The sequence below is a fragment of the Dermacentor variabilis genome, chromosome 9 (genome assembly GCF_050947875.1).
Source record: "Dermacentor variabilis isolate Ectoservices chromosome 9, ASM5094787v1, whole genome shotgun sequence".
Taxonomy (NCBI): Eukaryota; Metazoa; Arthropoda; class Arachnida; order Ixodida; family Ixodidae; genus Dermacentor; species Dermacentor variabilis.
The window spans coordinates 16,298,586-16,312,250 of record NC_134576.1 but is presented as its reverse complement, the minus strand read 5'-3'; the positions used below and the strand labels follow the sequence as shown (position 1 = coordinate 16,312,250).

The 13,665-nt window shown below is 48.1% G+C and overlaps 1 protein-coding gene across 2 annotated transcripts in view; it reads right to left on the bottom strand.

Moving 5' to 3' along the window:
• The window catches only part of LOC142558625 (solute carrier family 35 member G1-like), a 64,088-nt gene that overhangs the window by 36,047 nt on the left and 14,376 nt on the right, over positions 1 to 13,665 (bottom strand). The window contains exon 2 of one of the 2 annotated variants that reach the window (XM_075670799.1): positions 6,652 to 6,817. The exons of the other annotated variant lie outside the window; for it this stretch is intronic. Coding sequence (XP_075526914.1) covers positions 6,652 to 6,792 — 141 coding nt within the window. The 5' untranslated portion in view covers positions 6,793 to 6,817. The remainder of the gene's footprint in view (positions 1 to 6,651; positions 6,818 to 13,665) is intronic. 2 annotated transcript variants of the gene reach the window in all.

The following is a 13,665-nucleotide window of genomic DNA, read 5'->3' as shown; positions in this document are numbered from 1 at the left end:
AATGTCCGTGCTGGTGGAATGGTGGCTAAAGCTCTTTTCAGCTTTAACACAGTCCTCTGCAGACTTGATATCTCATCCATATTCTCCTGCATGCGCTTCTTTGTGGTGTAAAAGGCTTTCAAATTCGGCTCCAGCCCCTTCCTGTTGGTGCAGATAGGAGCTCCTGTGATGACCAAGATGTGCTTGGCATAGACTCTGTTGGGGCAGAACGGTGACACATGAGATACAGCACAGATTAGCCAAACTCATGTGCATTTTCTTTTATGTTCGAACCAATTATACTGAACCATAAATATGAACAAACATTCATATCTGCTGAAAACAGCAAGCCAATACAGCATATATGAAACATATTTATTTCTGAACCACGTGTTGTTTACCTTGTAGTAGCAGCCAACGTCCACACAACGACCTTGTTGCAGCAGGCAGCAGCTTCTGTTTAGTGCGTGGAGTGTGTTGCTTTATACTGGTGTCGTCCTCATTACTGCATGTCTGGAACAGAAATTTTGACTGAATCAGAAATTGAAAAAGCAATGTTTTGCAATATGAAATGCAAAAAGGTGTGACATATATATTGTAATGGTTTGCGACTACAGAACACATGCAAATGTACACTGTCTGTTCTAGGGTGCTTAGGCAGCATGTAAAATAAATATTGCTATTGTCCATAAAATTAACGTCTGCCTAACTACAATGCATGTCAACAGCTTAAGTATTATTAAGATCACAAATGAGAAAATTTGTGCGTTCATTTATACACTAGAAGAGATCACACTGCTGGTTCCATGCATGAAAGTCATGAAGCTATTAGAACTGATGCATTATTTTTCTGTACGAACGTGATGCACAGCTTCACTACTGCGAAAATAAATGCCCCACGGTAAACCAAACTGAAAAGAAAGAACATTTGGAACCAATAAGTACGAAATATGGGTGAATTATTATGCTTGCAACTGTTTAATACATTAAATTCTGTACTTTCACTTCATTTTACCAAAGGATTATTCGGTTTTGTGGACGAAAGAAGTTGCCGGCGGACTCGAAAAAAATGTTTAATATGTATATTGAGAAGGCTACTCAGTCACCTACGACCACGGCTACAATAAGATGAAAAATGAGACGCCCGTTCCGATATCGCTCTTTCTTTCCTGCTTGTGTGTGTATAACGACAGCATCGCAATTAAAGGTTTATTTAGGAAACAGCAACTGGAGATCCTGACTGCCCATATGTAATGCAGCATCTAGTTCGTGAACTTGTGCCCGCCTGGAAGGTAATGAGACGGATGTTGTATAACGATTCAAGCAGCGGTGTTAAACGACTCACCGTTATTGCCGTTGTCAGCCGTAGCAAAATCCAGCTCCCGTTTCGATGCAGACGTGTTCCGAATGGCTCACGACCGCAAGCAACCCAACTTCCGGGCTTACATGTCCGCTTGCAAAACACGTAACTTCACCCCAAGTTAAATAACGCGAGACATCGAAGCGCAAGAAACTAGTTTCAGAAACAAAGAAGAAGCCAGTCTGAGTGTACGCACGAATGAATCCGTGCCGCCGTGCACTCGAAAATACCGGTAAACATTTCAAATTCAGGCCAGAGGTCACGTGAAAGATCGACGATGCTGAACGCTATTTGTGTTTATAATGAAGAATAAACAATAAACTTACTAACAAAAGAGTACAATATATAATTAGCAATGATAATTTTGCCCTGTTTTTTATGTAACGAAAATGCTTCGGTAATTGTAAGAGAAAGTTTGTAAGATAAAATTGCGCTTATTACGACGCCTCTACCGGGAAATGTTGGAACTAACGTAAGCATCCCGAAGTGATGCTACTACGCTGGCTTTGTTAGCAGCGGCGCGTGGTCGATTTTTTTCGCCCTCTGTGGCCATTTGTTGAACTTGAGAGTGTGCTACCCCTGATGAGCCACCAAATGTTCGCCCTTATCCTCTTTTTTGTTTAGTTTTTGCGCATGTTCCCTTAAACGGTCATTCACACAACGCTCAGTTTGACCAATGTAGAGCTGCCCACAAGGGTGCAAGGGAATTGCATAAACAACCCCTCTGGAGCACTCAACAAAGGGCTTCTTATGCCTCGTGCGGCAGCCCCGCCTGCTCTTACAGCAAACTCGAGAACACAGCTTCAAAAGCTTGTTGGGTGCAGAAAAAAAACAGAGGAATGCCATGACGGTTAGCAACCTTTTTAAGGTTGTGTGACACCTTGTGTACGTAGGGAATAACCTCTAGCCTTACGTTCGGTCGTTTGACCTCTGCTCTCGCCCTTCGTGCTCCAAGCTTTACTTTTTGCAGAAGAGACTCAACTATAGCGTTGAGGACCGTCAAAGGGAAACCAGCTGCCAAAAGGCGTCCAACTTGGTTCTTGAGACTAAACCGCATTTGGTGTGCGCCCGATTTCCGCAAAGCCGATTCCAAGCAAAGACTAGCAACTGCTCGCTTCACCACTTTAGAGTGTGCGAAATCATACGGCAGCAATTGCTTCATGGCTCGCGGTGATAGGACCAGCAGACGTGGCCAACTTCAAGAGATAGTTTTAAATCCAGGAACTGCAGGCCTGTGTTGTCAGGAAGTTCATGGGTAAAAACGAGCCCTTGGCCTTGGTTGTTAAAAGCTTCTAAAATAAAAGCAGGGGATGTAAAGTCACCCTTATTGTTTAAAAGCACTAAAAAATCATCGACATACCTAAAAACTTTCAATACCTGCCCCCCCCCCCCCCCCACATAAGAAACCTGCTCTAAAGACCTATCAGCAAAAGACAAAAAATATTTCGCTCGAAATAGCAGCAACACAAGACCCAACACACTTTACCCGGTGTTGCAGATATGGCTGCTCGTAGTAAAGGATAAAAGTCACACTATAAAACTCGAGCAATGTTAAAAAGCTGTCCACTTATAGGTCCGGTGAGTTCTGGAATTCGACCACATCGTTGTATTCAATACATTCCTTTAAGAAAACCAGCAGCTTGTCCTGAGGAATTGAGTAGAATAAATCTTCTACGTCAACGGAAAAACCATACTTGATGCCATCATTACACTTAACAAATTGCGCAACCTCCGAAGAACTTTTAACACGGAAAGGGTCATCCACTTGCAGCCGTCTTAAGCTTATTCAAAAGAAAAAGGCTCGCGCAATGCTGCCACGACCCGCGCTCGCTAACGATAGTTCTGAAAGGAATACCGGGCACGTGCGTTTTCGTGGTAAAGAACACAGTCAAACAGCTTTCTTTGCTATTCTTAATACCTTTAGCAAGGGTGGTCAAGTTCAAACTTTTGCAGAACTCGATGAATTTTGACTTGACTCTAACTGCACTCTTACTAATAGGAACGAAATTCTTATTCACCGCTGCCTGCGCTTTTTCTTCAAACCGACCTTTTGGCAACACAACCAACCCACCTTCCTTATCTGACTGCAACAGCATAAGCTCATTTTGCTTGAAATACTTTACGATACCTTCTAGGCTCTTTTTAGCATGAACGTCTGAAGCCCTGCTTGAACACCTTGAGATGCCGTAAAGTCCCTCCTTCAGGCACTGGTCATAGTCCTCTTGGCTACACCTTGCAGAAACGTCTCAGTTGATACCTACCAAGTCGTGGGGCCGGACGGAGGGTGGAACGGCATACTTCGGACCTTTTTTCGAGTAGCCTAGAAACGTCCTAGGGGAGCGATACTTGGTCTAATACGACCACTGGTTTTCCCTGTGCACGTATGGTGGTCTATGACCTCAGAAGGAAGCTCAGCATGGTCCTCCACCTTGTCTCCGTGGTCTGAGTCGCAAGTTTTCTAAACTCACGCAACTTACTGCTTGCTAGCCATTCCGGATTACCGTGGAGGCACACCACGCGCAGCCAGTCTTGCAGCAGTCGGACATGGCGCCAGAGCTCAGACTTCAGGAGTTTGCAAAGCCTCTTGAAGTGTCCCCAGGACGGCTTCACCAAACCAAACAGAACACAAACATCTCGAGGGTATAACCCTTTCCGGACACAGAAGGCGTAAAACCTGGCCCGGCATGTGGCTTCGACGATGTGGGAAATAGGAACTTCGGTGACAGAGGATTGCAGAGGATACACAGAAAAGGAGTTGCCCAGTGTACGAGAAATGAATTCTAGAAGAGTTTACTGTGGGGCTAGTTGGTCGTCCATATTGGAAGTGCTAGCTTAGCGCGAATAAAACCACGGACACAAGGAAGACAGACAAGGACAAGCGCTACTCACAACCGTTTCTTGGAAGAAAGGATAGTGCATATATATATATATATATATATATATAATCCTCTTGTCACGCATGCGCCTACCAAGCAGAAGAGTAGCCGCTACATACACATCAAAGGCGGTTGCGCAAAAAGTTAAATTCGGCATCCAGTAATGTGATAGAGGAATCTTCTACACAGCAATCGAGGCGGCGATAAGCAACCAACCTATTGCATGAAAGGCAGCTTCCGCAACCGAAGTTCCTGTTGTCCGCATGATGCTCCGAATAATTCTACCATATGCACACTTGTATGGCTGTTTAATTGCAAGTCTTTCTTATGACACAATCTGATGTTTAATTAATGACAGTTTAGTAAGTAGCTGTGAATTCATGATGGCTCCACAAATCAAGGGAACGAAAAACGGGGGGACAATGTTTCAATGTATCATCAATGAGAGACGCTACGCTATGTTTTTTTCGATACCAAAACCCTCTGGCCTTCTTTCGGAAACAATATACAAGGGAGGTGCAACAAACTAAAGCTACTTGCACAAAGTACCGTAGTACATGTGATGATGGGGGCAGCATCACCGAAGTCCCTATTCGCACTCACAAGTGTCCTCTCACAACTCACAAGTGTCCTCTTCGTGGTAAAATACACTAGTGAAACCGCAGCTTCGCATGAGCTTTGTGCTTCATGAAAAACACAACGACGAAATACCGCGTAACTCTGGCAAAAGCATTCTGAGATGGTAAGATAAAATATAGAAAATGACTGAAGGAGAACCCATCTCAAGATGCTTGTCAGCGGTAATGTGTTAGCATTGAACAAATATAAACAAAAATAAACGCAGTTTCAAGGAGTTATTCTTGATGCCTGTTCTACTGCGGAACTCCTCTCTCGCGCTTCCTTCGAAGACTTGGCGTCATCTAGCGCCGCCACCGTGAAGCGTCGTGAGGCCTCCTAAATCCATGGTGTACTGGTGCGTCCAAACGCTGAGTGACACGTTATGCAAGAACTAGGCTCTTCCCCTATGTTTCATTCTGGATACGCTGTGCTATCTTGTGGCGCTGCCGAGAAATCCACGTGTGACCTCCCAGACCAGAAACGTTCTTGCCTGCGAACGTTGAGAATTGTTCTTACGCTTACCGCACACTCAGTGGCACATACTCAGTGACCCATATTGGAGAAATGTTCATTCAAGAGCGGAACATAGCCAGTGCATTTGCGGCTCAGCCTGCAAATACTTCGGGTTGCGGTCCTTAAGTAACGCTTGTGACGTGGGTTAGAAATTTAGGGCATCTTTTTGGTCATTGTAGGGTGGCACATTCCCAGTGGTACATACCTATTTACCAGAAGACGGCGCCAAAGGCGTTCATTGAAGAACGGCACACACCCACTAGCGCAGGCCGGGTGACCGATGTCGGCCTCTTCACAGCAACTTTCAAGTTGCTGTGAAAGAGGTCTATTGAAGACCAGCGCCAAGTGAACGACTATGACTCAGCGGTCTAAGGCGGTGCCGAGGACTTTTTTTGTATGAGCGCTGCTTACCGAACCCGCATCTACAGTGATGCAGGTCGGCGTAAAACCTGTTTTTTTAAAGGCGGCACGTACAAACCGATGTGAATTCGACGGTTGGTCTCAAGCCCTGGTACCTCGTCAACACAGCCCGATGCGCCAGCCGTTAGACCACAGGCTACCTAGTGACCCAGGCAGATAGCAAACTTGTTAGAAGTATATCTAGACAGGCAGACAGATACAGACTGCCAGACAGGCAGGCAGCAGCCAGGCAGACAGAAAGGCAGGCGGGCAGACAGACAGACAGACAGACAGACAGACAGACAGACAGACAGACAGACAGACAGACAGACAGACAGACAGACAGACAGATAGGCGTGAGAGATAACTAATAAATTACGTAATCTCTTTCTTATATAAAGTAACCGAAGGCTGACTCACGCACGAACTTCCACCATTATAGATATGCCATACCTCTACCATATCACGCGTATCTTCATTCTCATGCCTGTACAATATCGCGCATTCTTATAACTCTGGCGTTCAGTTACAATCTTGGCAATGTAGGGAGAGATTAGAAGGCGATCCACCGGTTAACGACCTTTTATGTTCCATTAGCCTCTGAATGATACACAGTCCCGTTTGCCCTACGTAGAACTGGCCACAACTAAGGGGAATCTTATAAACCACACCCATACGACAGTCAGTAAAACTGTTGTTCGGATGGTGATTCCCTTGACAAATATCTGTTCTTTTTTTGCCGTTTACCTGCTCCTTTCTCCTCTGTACGGCAGTGCATATCTTACCTAGCTGATTGGGAGCACTGAAAGCAACATTAACATCACATCTACTTGCATTTTTTCTAAGCCTGTGTGACACTGAATGAATGTTACTGCATTTATCGCGCACAATGACAAGAAGGCTCACCCATTCTGTAGGATGAGTCACTGTCGTGATTATGCCTTCCCGCTCCATGCGCTCCAACTCATCTCGAAGCTGCTCTTTTAAGGCCAGTGGTACTCTACGTGCCGGCTGGACGACTGGGAGCGCTCCGTCATGCAGGACCATGCGATAGTGGCGGTGGATACAGCCGCTGCCAGTAAAATGGTGACGAAATTCACAACTTTTTTCTTAACTGCTGTGCGATACGCTGTGTACTTTTCGGAATACTAGCCACAGGGTCTCGCACGCCTGCAGACCTAGAATTGCTTGACCTCCCTTGCGGGCAATGAAACAATGCTGAGCGAAAGGGTGGTTGCGCAGCGTCGCTCCTTGCCTTACGGTTCCTAAATGCTTGATTTCGCTTCCACCGTGGGATTGCAACACCGCACTGCTGGGCTTTAACATTGGCTTCATCTCTGCGCAGAGCACTAATGGTAGTAGATTGGCCTGCGATCAAGTATATTTCAAAATCAATCAGTTTTCCTCCAACCTTAGCTTTCGCCTTCCAGTCTGCACGGCTGGCCTTATTTCCAATAGCGAGAATTTCAAAATCATCTTCACTGTCCCGCAACTAGCCTACATGCGGATTTGCTTCACAACATATAGCGAACTGTTTTTTTCCTTGGCATGCACGACATGTTCATCCATGAACTATGAACTGGGCATTTTCGTGGTGCGCGCGCGCGCGCCCTTCGACAGCTTTGACATTTGCAACTTTTGCGCTGCTTTACTTCCTAAGCACCACTTGTCTTGTGCATTGCGTCGACTCTGTTTTGTTCTCGCATCCAAATTGTCTAGTTCGCTGTCACTACTTCAGCTGCCCTGCACAGTTCTTGTGTCTTTTGCAGCGCCAACTGGTTGTTAGAAAGAAGGTTCTCTCGAGTTCTTGCGTCATTTGTGCGAAAATCAATTTGCTCTCTGATCGTTGACTATGCTAGCCCACCAAAGTTACACGCTGGTGCCTTCGTCTTCAGATCTATTAAATGTTCGAAAGGCCCACGTGGCTCTTGCATTAGGCTACGCAAAAGGTAGCGCTGATGGACCTCATTGACTTGAGAAGCGAAGTATTTGTCTCGCTCCTTAGTTACTGCGTCATAAGCATCCTTTGACACGTCTTCCGTGATGCTGTTATATACCTCGATGGCTCACTCCAGCGACACAGTTATCGTCCACGCTTCTCTTTTCTTACTCACTGGTTCCGTTTCAGCCAGGAATAGTTGAAACCGTTGCTTAAACAGCCCCAGTGCTTGTATACGTCCCCTTCCAACCGCAACGGCTTCGGTGGCTTCATGAAATCCATGCTCGCAGCCTCCGTTTGGCGACTGCAATCCTTCCGACGAGCGGATGGGTGCAGGGGCTAGACACATCTGACACCATGTATCAGAAAGACACCACCTTCCCAGTTGCCAGGGCACGAGTGCCCAGGATTTATTGAGGTTTATACAGTGAACTGGGGCACCGCCCTTCAGATGATCAAGCTACGATATACAGAGAAGTGGACGACGCCCCCTCAGTTTACCATGCATAGCACATGTGTCATACGTGGGTGTGCGCTTTCCACCGTCTAACAACTGTTATCGCTCAGCGCAGGACGCGCGTGCATGTATCGGAGTTTTCTAGAGTGTAATGGATGGTTATATCCACTGTCTGTCGTCACCGAACCTTGTGTAATCTGGTTGCATGTATGTGTGACGCGAATGATGTAGAACTTTATAGAAGGAATGCGGGCACCAGCGTTTACTATGGAACCTTCGATGACTGACGTATAAAATCCGACGCGCTTGATCGGCTGATAAGATTTTCGACGATCGCCGACCGTGTTTGCCGCTATTGCTGTGCTTTGAGTGTAAATTGCTTTTGTGGGCAGCATAAAAAGCGCCTAATAAAAAGTTAGTTCCGTGACTCGAAGTTCCGTCATCACAGTGCTAGTGCGTTCTGGTGCCGAACACCACCGCAAGGTTGTGATCCAAGCCCGAACAACAAAGGCAACACTGACATTGCCAAGAACCAGCCAGCTAGCCGCAGGCTGGAAGGAGCAGGAACGTTTGCCTGAGACGACCAGAAAGATCTCTACCAATCAACGCCCACAATGGGAGCGCCAGTGTCCCTCATCGTGCTTCAACAACGTAGGGAGCCACCTACCTTCCTTTGATCTTCGTCGGTGGATGCGCAAACCTAACTCGAGACAACCGCCATGATCGCTTAGTGGCCGCGGTGTGGAGCTGCTAAGCACGAAATCTTGGATTGAGTCCCGGATATGGTGGCCGCATTTCGATGGGTGCGAACTGCGAAAACACCCGTATACTTAGATTTGTGTGCACGGTAAAAAAGCCGAGGTTTCCGGAGTCCCCCACTACGACATGCCTCATAATTACAAAGCGCTTTTGCGCTTAAAACCCCCTAACCTAATATTTCTTTGGCTCGAGACTTTCGATAGGATTTCGGTTTTCAACAACTGGGCCTCTGAGGATAAGCTGCCTCACGTGTACTTTTCCTTGGAATATACAGCGAGGACATGGTTTGAGAATCGAGAGTCTACCTTTAGAAAGTGGGACCTGTTCTGCAGTAACTTCCTGAGGATCTTCACGAGCATTGTCCCGAAAGAAAGGGTCAAAGTTCCGTTGGAAGCCCGAGTGCAGCTAGGTAATGACAACGTTGCAATTCTTACGGAAGGAATGAGCCATCTGTTCGGCCGCGCCGACCCAAAACTGTAGAAGGAAAAAGTCCGCCTACTCATGTATGGTGAGATGGAAGAACTTTTCGGCGGAATGATACGAAGCCCACCAAAGACCGTCGAAGAGTTTCTTCAAGAGTGAACCAGCATCGAGAAAACACTGCAAATGTGGAACCGACAATGCAACAGCCTGCAAGAGCTCGGCAAACTACGTCGGTGTTCAATCAGTGACCACCGGCAACCTGCATGAGACGAGCAGAGCGGTTTTGCGGGATGACCTTCAGAATCTGTTCCCTTCATCACAGACTCAAGCGGCTTCGATTGCCAACGTCGTACGTGAGGAGCTCCAAAAATCACTTGTATTCCTTTAATCTCCGCAGCCTCAGCCGCAAGCGATGACGTAGGCGACCGTCGCCCGCCGTCACTGCGTCACTCCGTGCCCGCGGCAGTGCCCAGTAAGGCCACATTTCCGTAATCCATAACCACCGCTTCCAGCATGCTACCCCATCACTCAGTGCTGTATTCCAAGGAAGACTGATAGCGCGCCCCGACCACCGTCCACTTTGCTATCGCCTCAGAGAAGCCGGCCACGTCTACAGCCGGTGCCTATACCGCTAAATGGGATTGAGAGGGTTCGCCGCCAACGCAGCGCGCCCTCAGCAAGCTGAACACCCACGTGACATCGCCGACTATCTCGCTGCCACACAGTAGAGCCCTCGACGACCATCCGGTTCCCCGTCACCTATCCGCTACCTGTAGCCTCAGCACAGACTATGCACTGGCCAAGCCCAGGGCTGGTCTGCAAGCCCATATCTGGGAAACTAAAAGCAGTCGATGGAGGTGCGGTTGTTCGTCGAAATGACGAAGACCCTCAGCCTCTGACGAAGACGCCTAAGAGACTACCTCGACGACGTAACAATGACACGGCGCTATCCCGATGAAGCCAGGAAGCAAAGAAATCGCCGACCAAGGACCTCATGCCGCGACGTACCAGCCACACATCAACGTGACGCAGCGGCGATCCGACGCTGCGACCTAACTGCAACGCAAGACAGAGAACCACCGACCTCGACGTGCTTCTCGATGGCCATGCAATAACCGCTTTAGTGGACACAGGATCCGACTACTCCGTGATAAGTTAACCTCTTGCCACCCATTCGAAGAAAGTTAAGACTGCATAGGAAGGCCCTCAAATCCGGAGAGCTGGATGACACCAGATAACGCCAACTGGAATCTGCACAACAATTATCAGCTTTCATGACCGGACTTCCCGTGCCACCTTCGTTACCTTCCCAAAAAGTTCACGAAACGTCATTCTCGGCATGAACATCCTGAACCAAATCAGCGCAATCATTGACCTGAAGTTGATAACGATGTCGGAAAATCAAGCAATAACGCCGGAGGGTTCTCGTATTCACCACGCCTTGAGTATGCTCGAAGATCAAGTGAGCATCCTGCCCCACTCCAGCAATATTTCCGTCGGCACCGAAACACCCGCAGATGTAGAAGGCGTCATCCAGGGCGACCAACGTCTTTTCCTCAACCGTTAAATTTGCGTCGCAAGAGGAATCGTTCGACTGCACGGAGGGAAAGCGAAAGTGATGCTGAGAAGCTTCATCCAGGAGTTCAAACACCTCAACAAGGGCACGACGATCGTGTACGTCGAGGAAATTGTGGAAACCAGCAATTCGTTTGTCCTCTCGGATTCTGCCGCATCTGTCCTGACGACCATAGTTCCTGAACCAGACTTCGGAATAAATCCAAGCATCCCCATGAGTAAGAAGCAATAGCGCAGAAGTCTTCTCCGACAACACTAAGACCGCTTTTCGACGTCATCGAGGATTTGAATAACACCAGTTGGAAAGCATGGTATAAGAGCCGAAGAATGCGCTCGACCACACCACTAAAGCCCTCTACCCAGTTCCCACGCGAGAACGAGAAGCGATGAAGCAACATGTCCACGAAATGCTGCGCGACAATATCCTCCAGCCGTCGCAAAATCCGTGGCCATCTCCTGTAGTCCTGGTGAAGAAAAATGGCGGAACCCAGTGTGACTGGTCTTTCCCTTTACATATGTGCCAACTGGCCTGGATTTCAATCCTTCTGCCCAGCGTTTCTGCGTCGGTCATCGTCGACTGAACAAGACCACGAAAAAGGACGCATACCACTTCCCACGGATAGACGACGCACTGGGTCGGCTCTGTAACGCTAACTACTTCTCATCGATAGATGTAAAGACTGGCTACTGGCAAATAGACGTTGACGAGAGAGATCGCGAAAAGGCAGCCTTCATTACGCCAGACGATCCCTATGAATTCGTGGTCATTTTATTCTGACTGTGCTTGGTGCCTGCAACGTTCCAGCGCATAATTAGCAGTATTAAACTGGCAGACTGTCTTGTTTTCTTGGGTAATGTCGTCGTCATCGCCGGAAAGTTCGTCCATTAACTTACGCGGCTTTGGATCGTACTAGAGACCATCAAATCATCAGGGCTAACTCTGAAGCCGAAAAAGTGGCGCTTCGCTTACGATGAAATTCTGTTCCTGGGCCACGTTATAAGGAAATATGGAGTACGCCCCCAACCTGCAGAAAACAGCTTCCATCAAAAAGTTACCGCACACCGTCGACAACAAGGCGGTGCGTAGATTCCTTGGCATGGATGTCAACTACAGGCTCTTTGTCGAAGGCTTTCTACGCATTGCTGAGTCGCTGACGCATTTAACTAAATGTGATGCCGAGTTCAAGTGGGAAACGCCACAGGCCGACGCATTTCAAGAACTCAAACGACGCATGCAGTCGCCCCAGTACTTGCACACTTCGACGAGGACGCCGAAACGGAAATCCACACTGACGCCAGCAGCTTAGTGATCGGGGCCGTCCTAATTCAGGCGAAGGACGGACTTGAACGGGTGCTTGCTTACGCTAGCCAGTCGCTTTTAAAAGAGAAAGGTAATTATTCTACGCCCGAAAAGGAATGCCTCGCCATCACGTGGCATACAGCAAAATTGCGCCCTCACCTATATGGCAGCGACCATCCGCGTTGTGCTGGCTCGCAAATTTGAAGCACCCTTCAGGATACCTGGCGCGTTGGAGCCTGCGATTGCTAAAATATCACATCACTGTAATCTACAAGTCCGGTTGAAGACACCCTGATGCGGTCTGCCTATCACGCACCCGCATTGACCCGCCGCCGTAAGACAAAGATGACGACGCCTTCTTTGGAATAATAAGTGCAGAAGTCTTTGCTGAACAACAACGAGCAAACCCAAAGCTAAAAAATGCCTTGTCGAGTATTTGTAAGGCAACATGGACGTTGTCGCTAGTAGATATAAGCCAGAATTGTCTTCGTTTTTGCTTCAAAACAATCTACTCGTAAAGAAGGACTTCTCACCAGTTCCAGCCAACTACCTTCTTGTTGTTACCTAAACACTGCGTCCAGAAGTACTGCATACCCTACACGACGATACGACGACATTGCACCTCGGATTTTCCCGTACGCTATTGAGGATAGCGGAAAAGTATTACTGACCGCGTCTGACCACCGTTGCATCACCGAGACTGTCTGTGACGTTGCATCAAGACATGCCGAGAAGGCCTGCAGGATTACTGCAGCCGATCGAGCCTCTTTGCCGACGATTTCAACAGATCGGGATGGATTTGTTGGGACCAATTTGAACGTCAACATCCTGAAATAAGTGGATCGTCTTGGCGATGGACTACCTCACCCGCTTCACTGAAGCGAAATCTCTGCGCAAAGGTAGCGCAGCCTAAGTGGCGCAATTGTTCGTTGAGAACATCCTCCTGCCCGAAAAGTCCACCTCACCGACAGAAGAATGGTGTTCACTGCACTGGTCCACGACACTATTTTGCAATACAGTCACACAAGCCTTAGGAGGACAACCGCCTACCACACACAGAAGAATGGTCTCGCGGAGCGGCTGAACAAGACTCCCGTCGGCATGCTTGCAGTGTGCGTGGACGTCGAGCCCAAGACGTGGGATGTTGCCCTGCCGCACGTAACTTTCACTTAAAACGCGGCGATGCATGAAACAATGCAGATCACGTTGCTCAAACTGGTTTACGGAAGAAACCCGACAACTCTAGACGTCATGCTGCCGCACGTCACCGAAGAAGAGAATCTCGACGTCGGCGCCTATCTCCAGTGCGCCGATGAAGCCCGACAACTCGCGCACGTGCGCAACAAGGACCAGCAGAGGGCCAACAGCAGGCACTACAATCTCTGACGACGCTACATGAAATACCCTTCCGGCAACCGTGTTCTGGGGTGGACCCCAATACGCCGATGAGGGCTTAGCGACAAACTT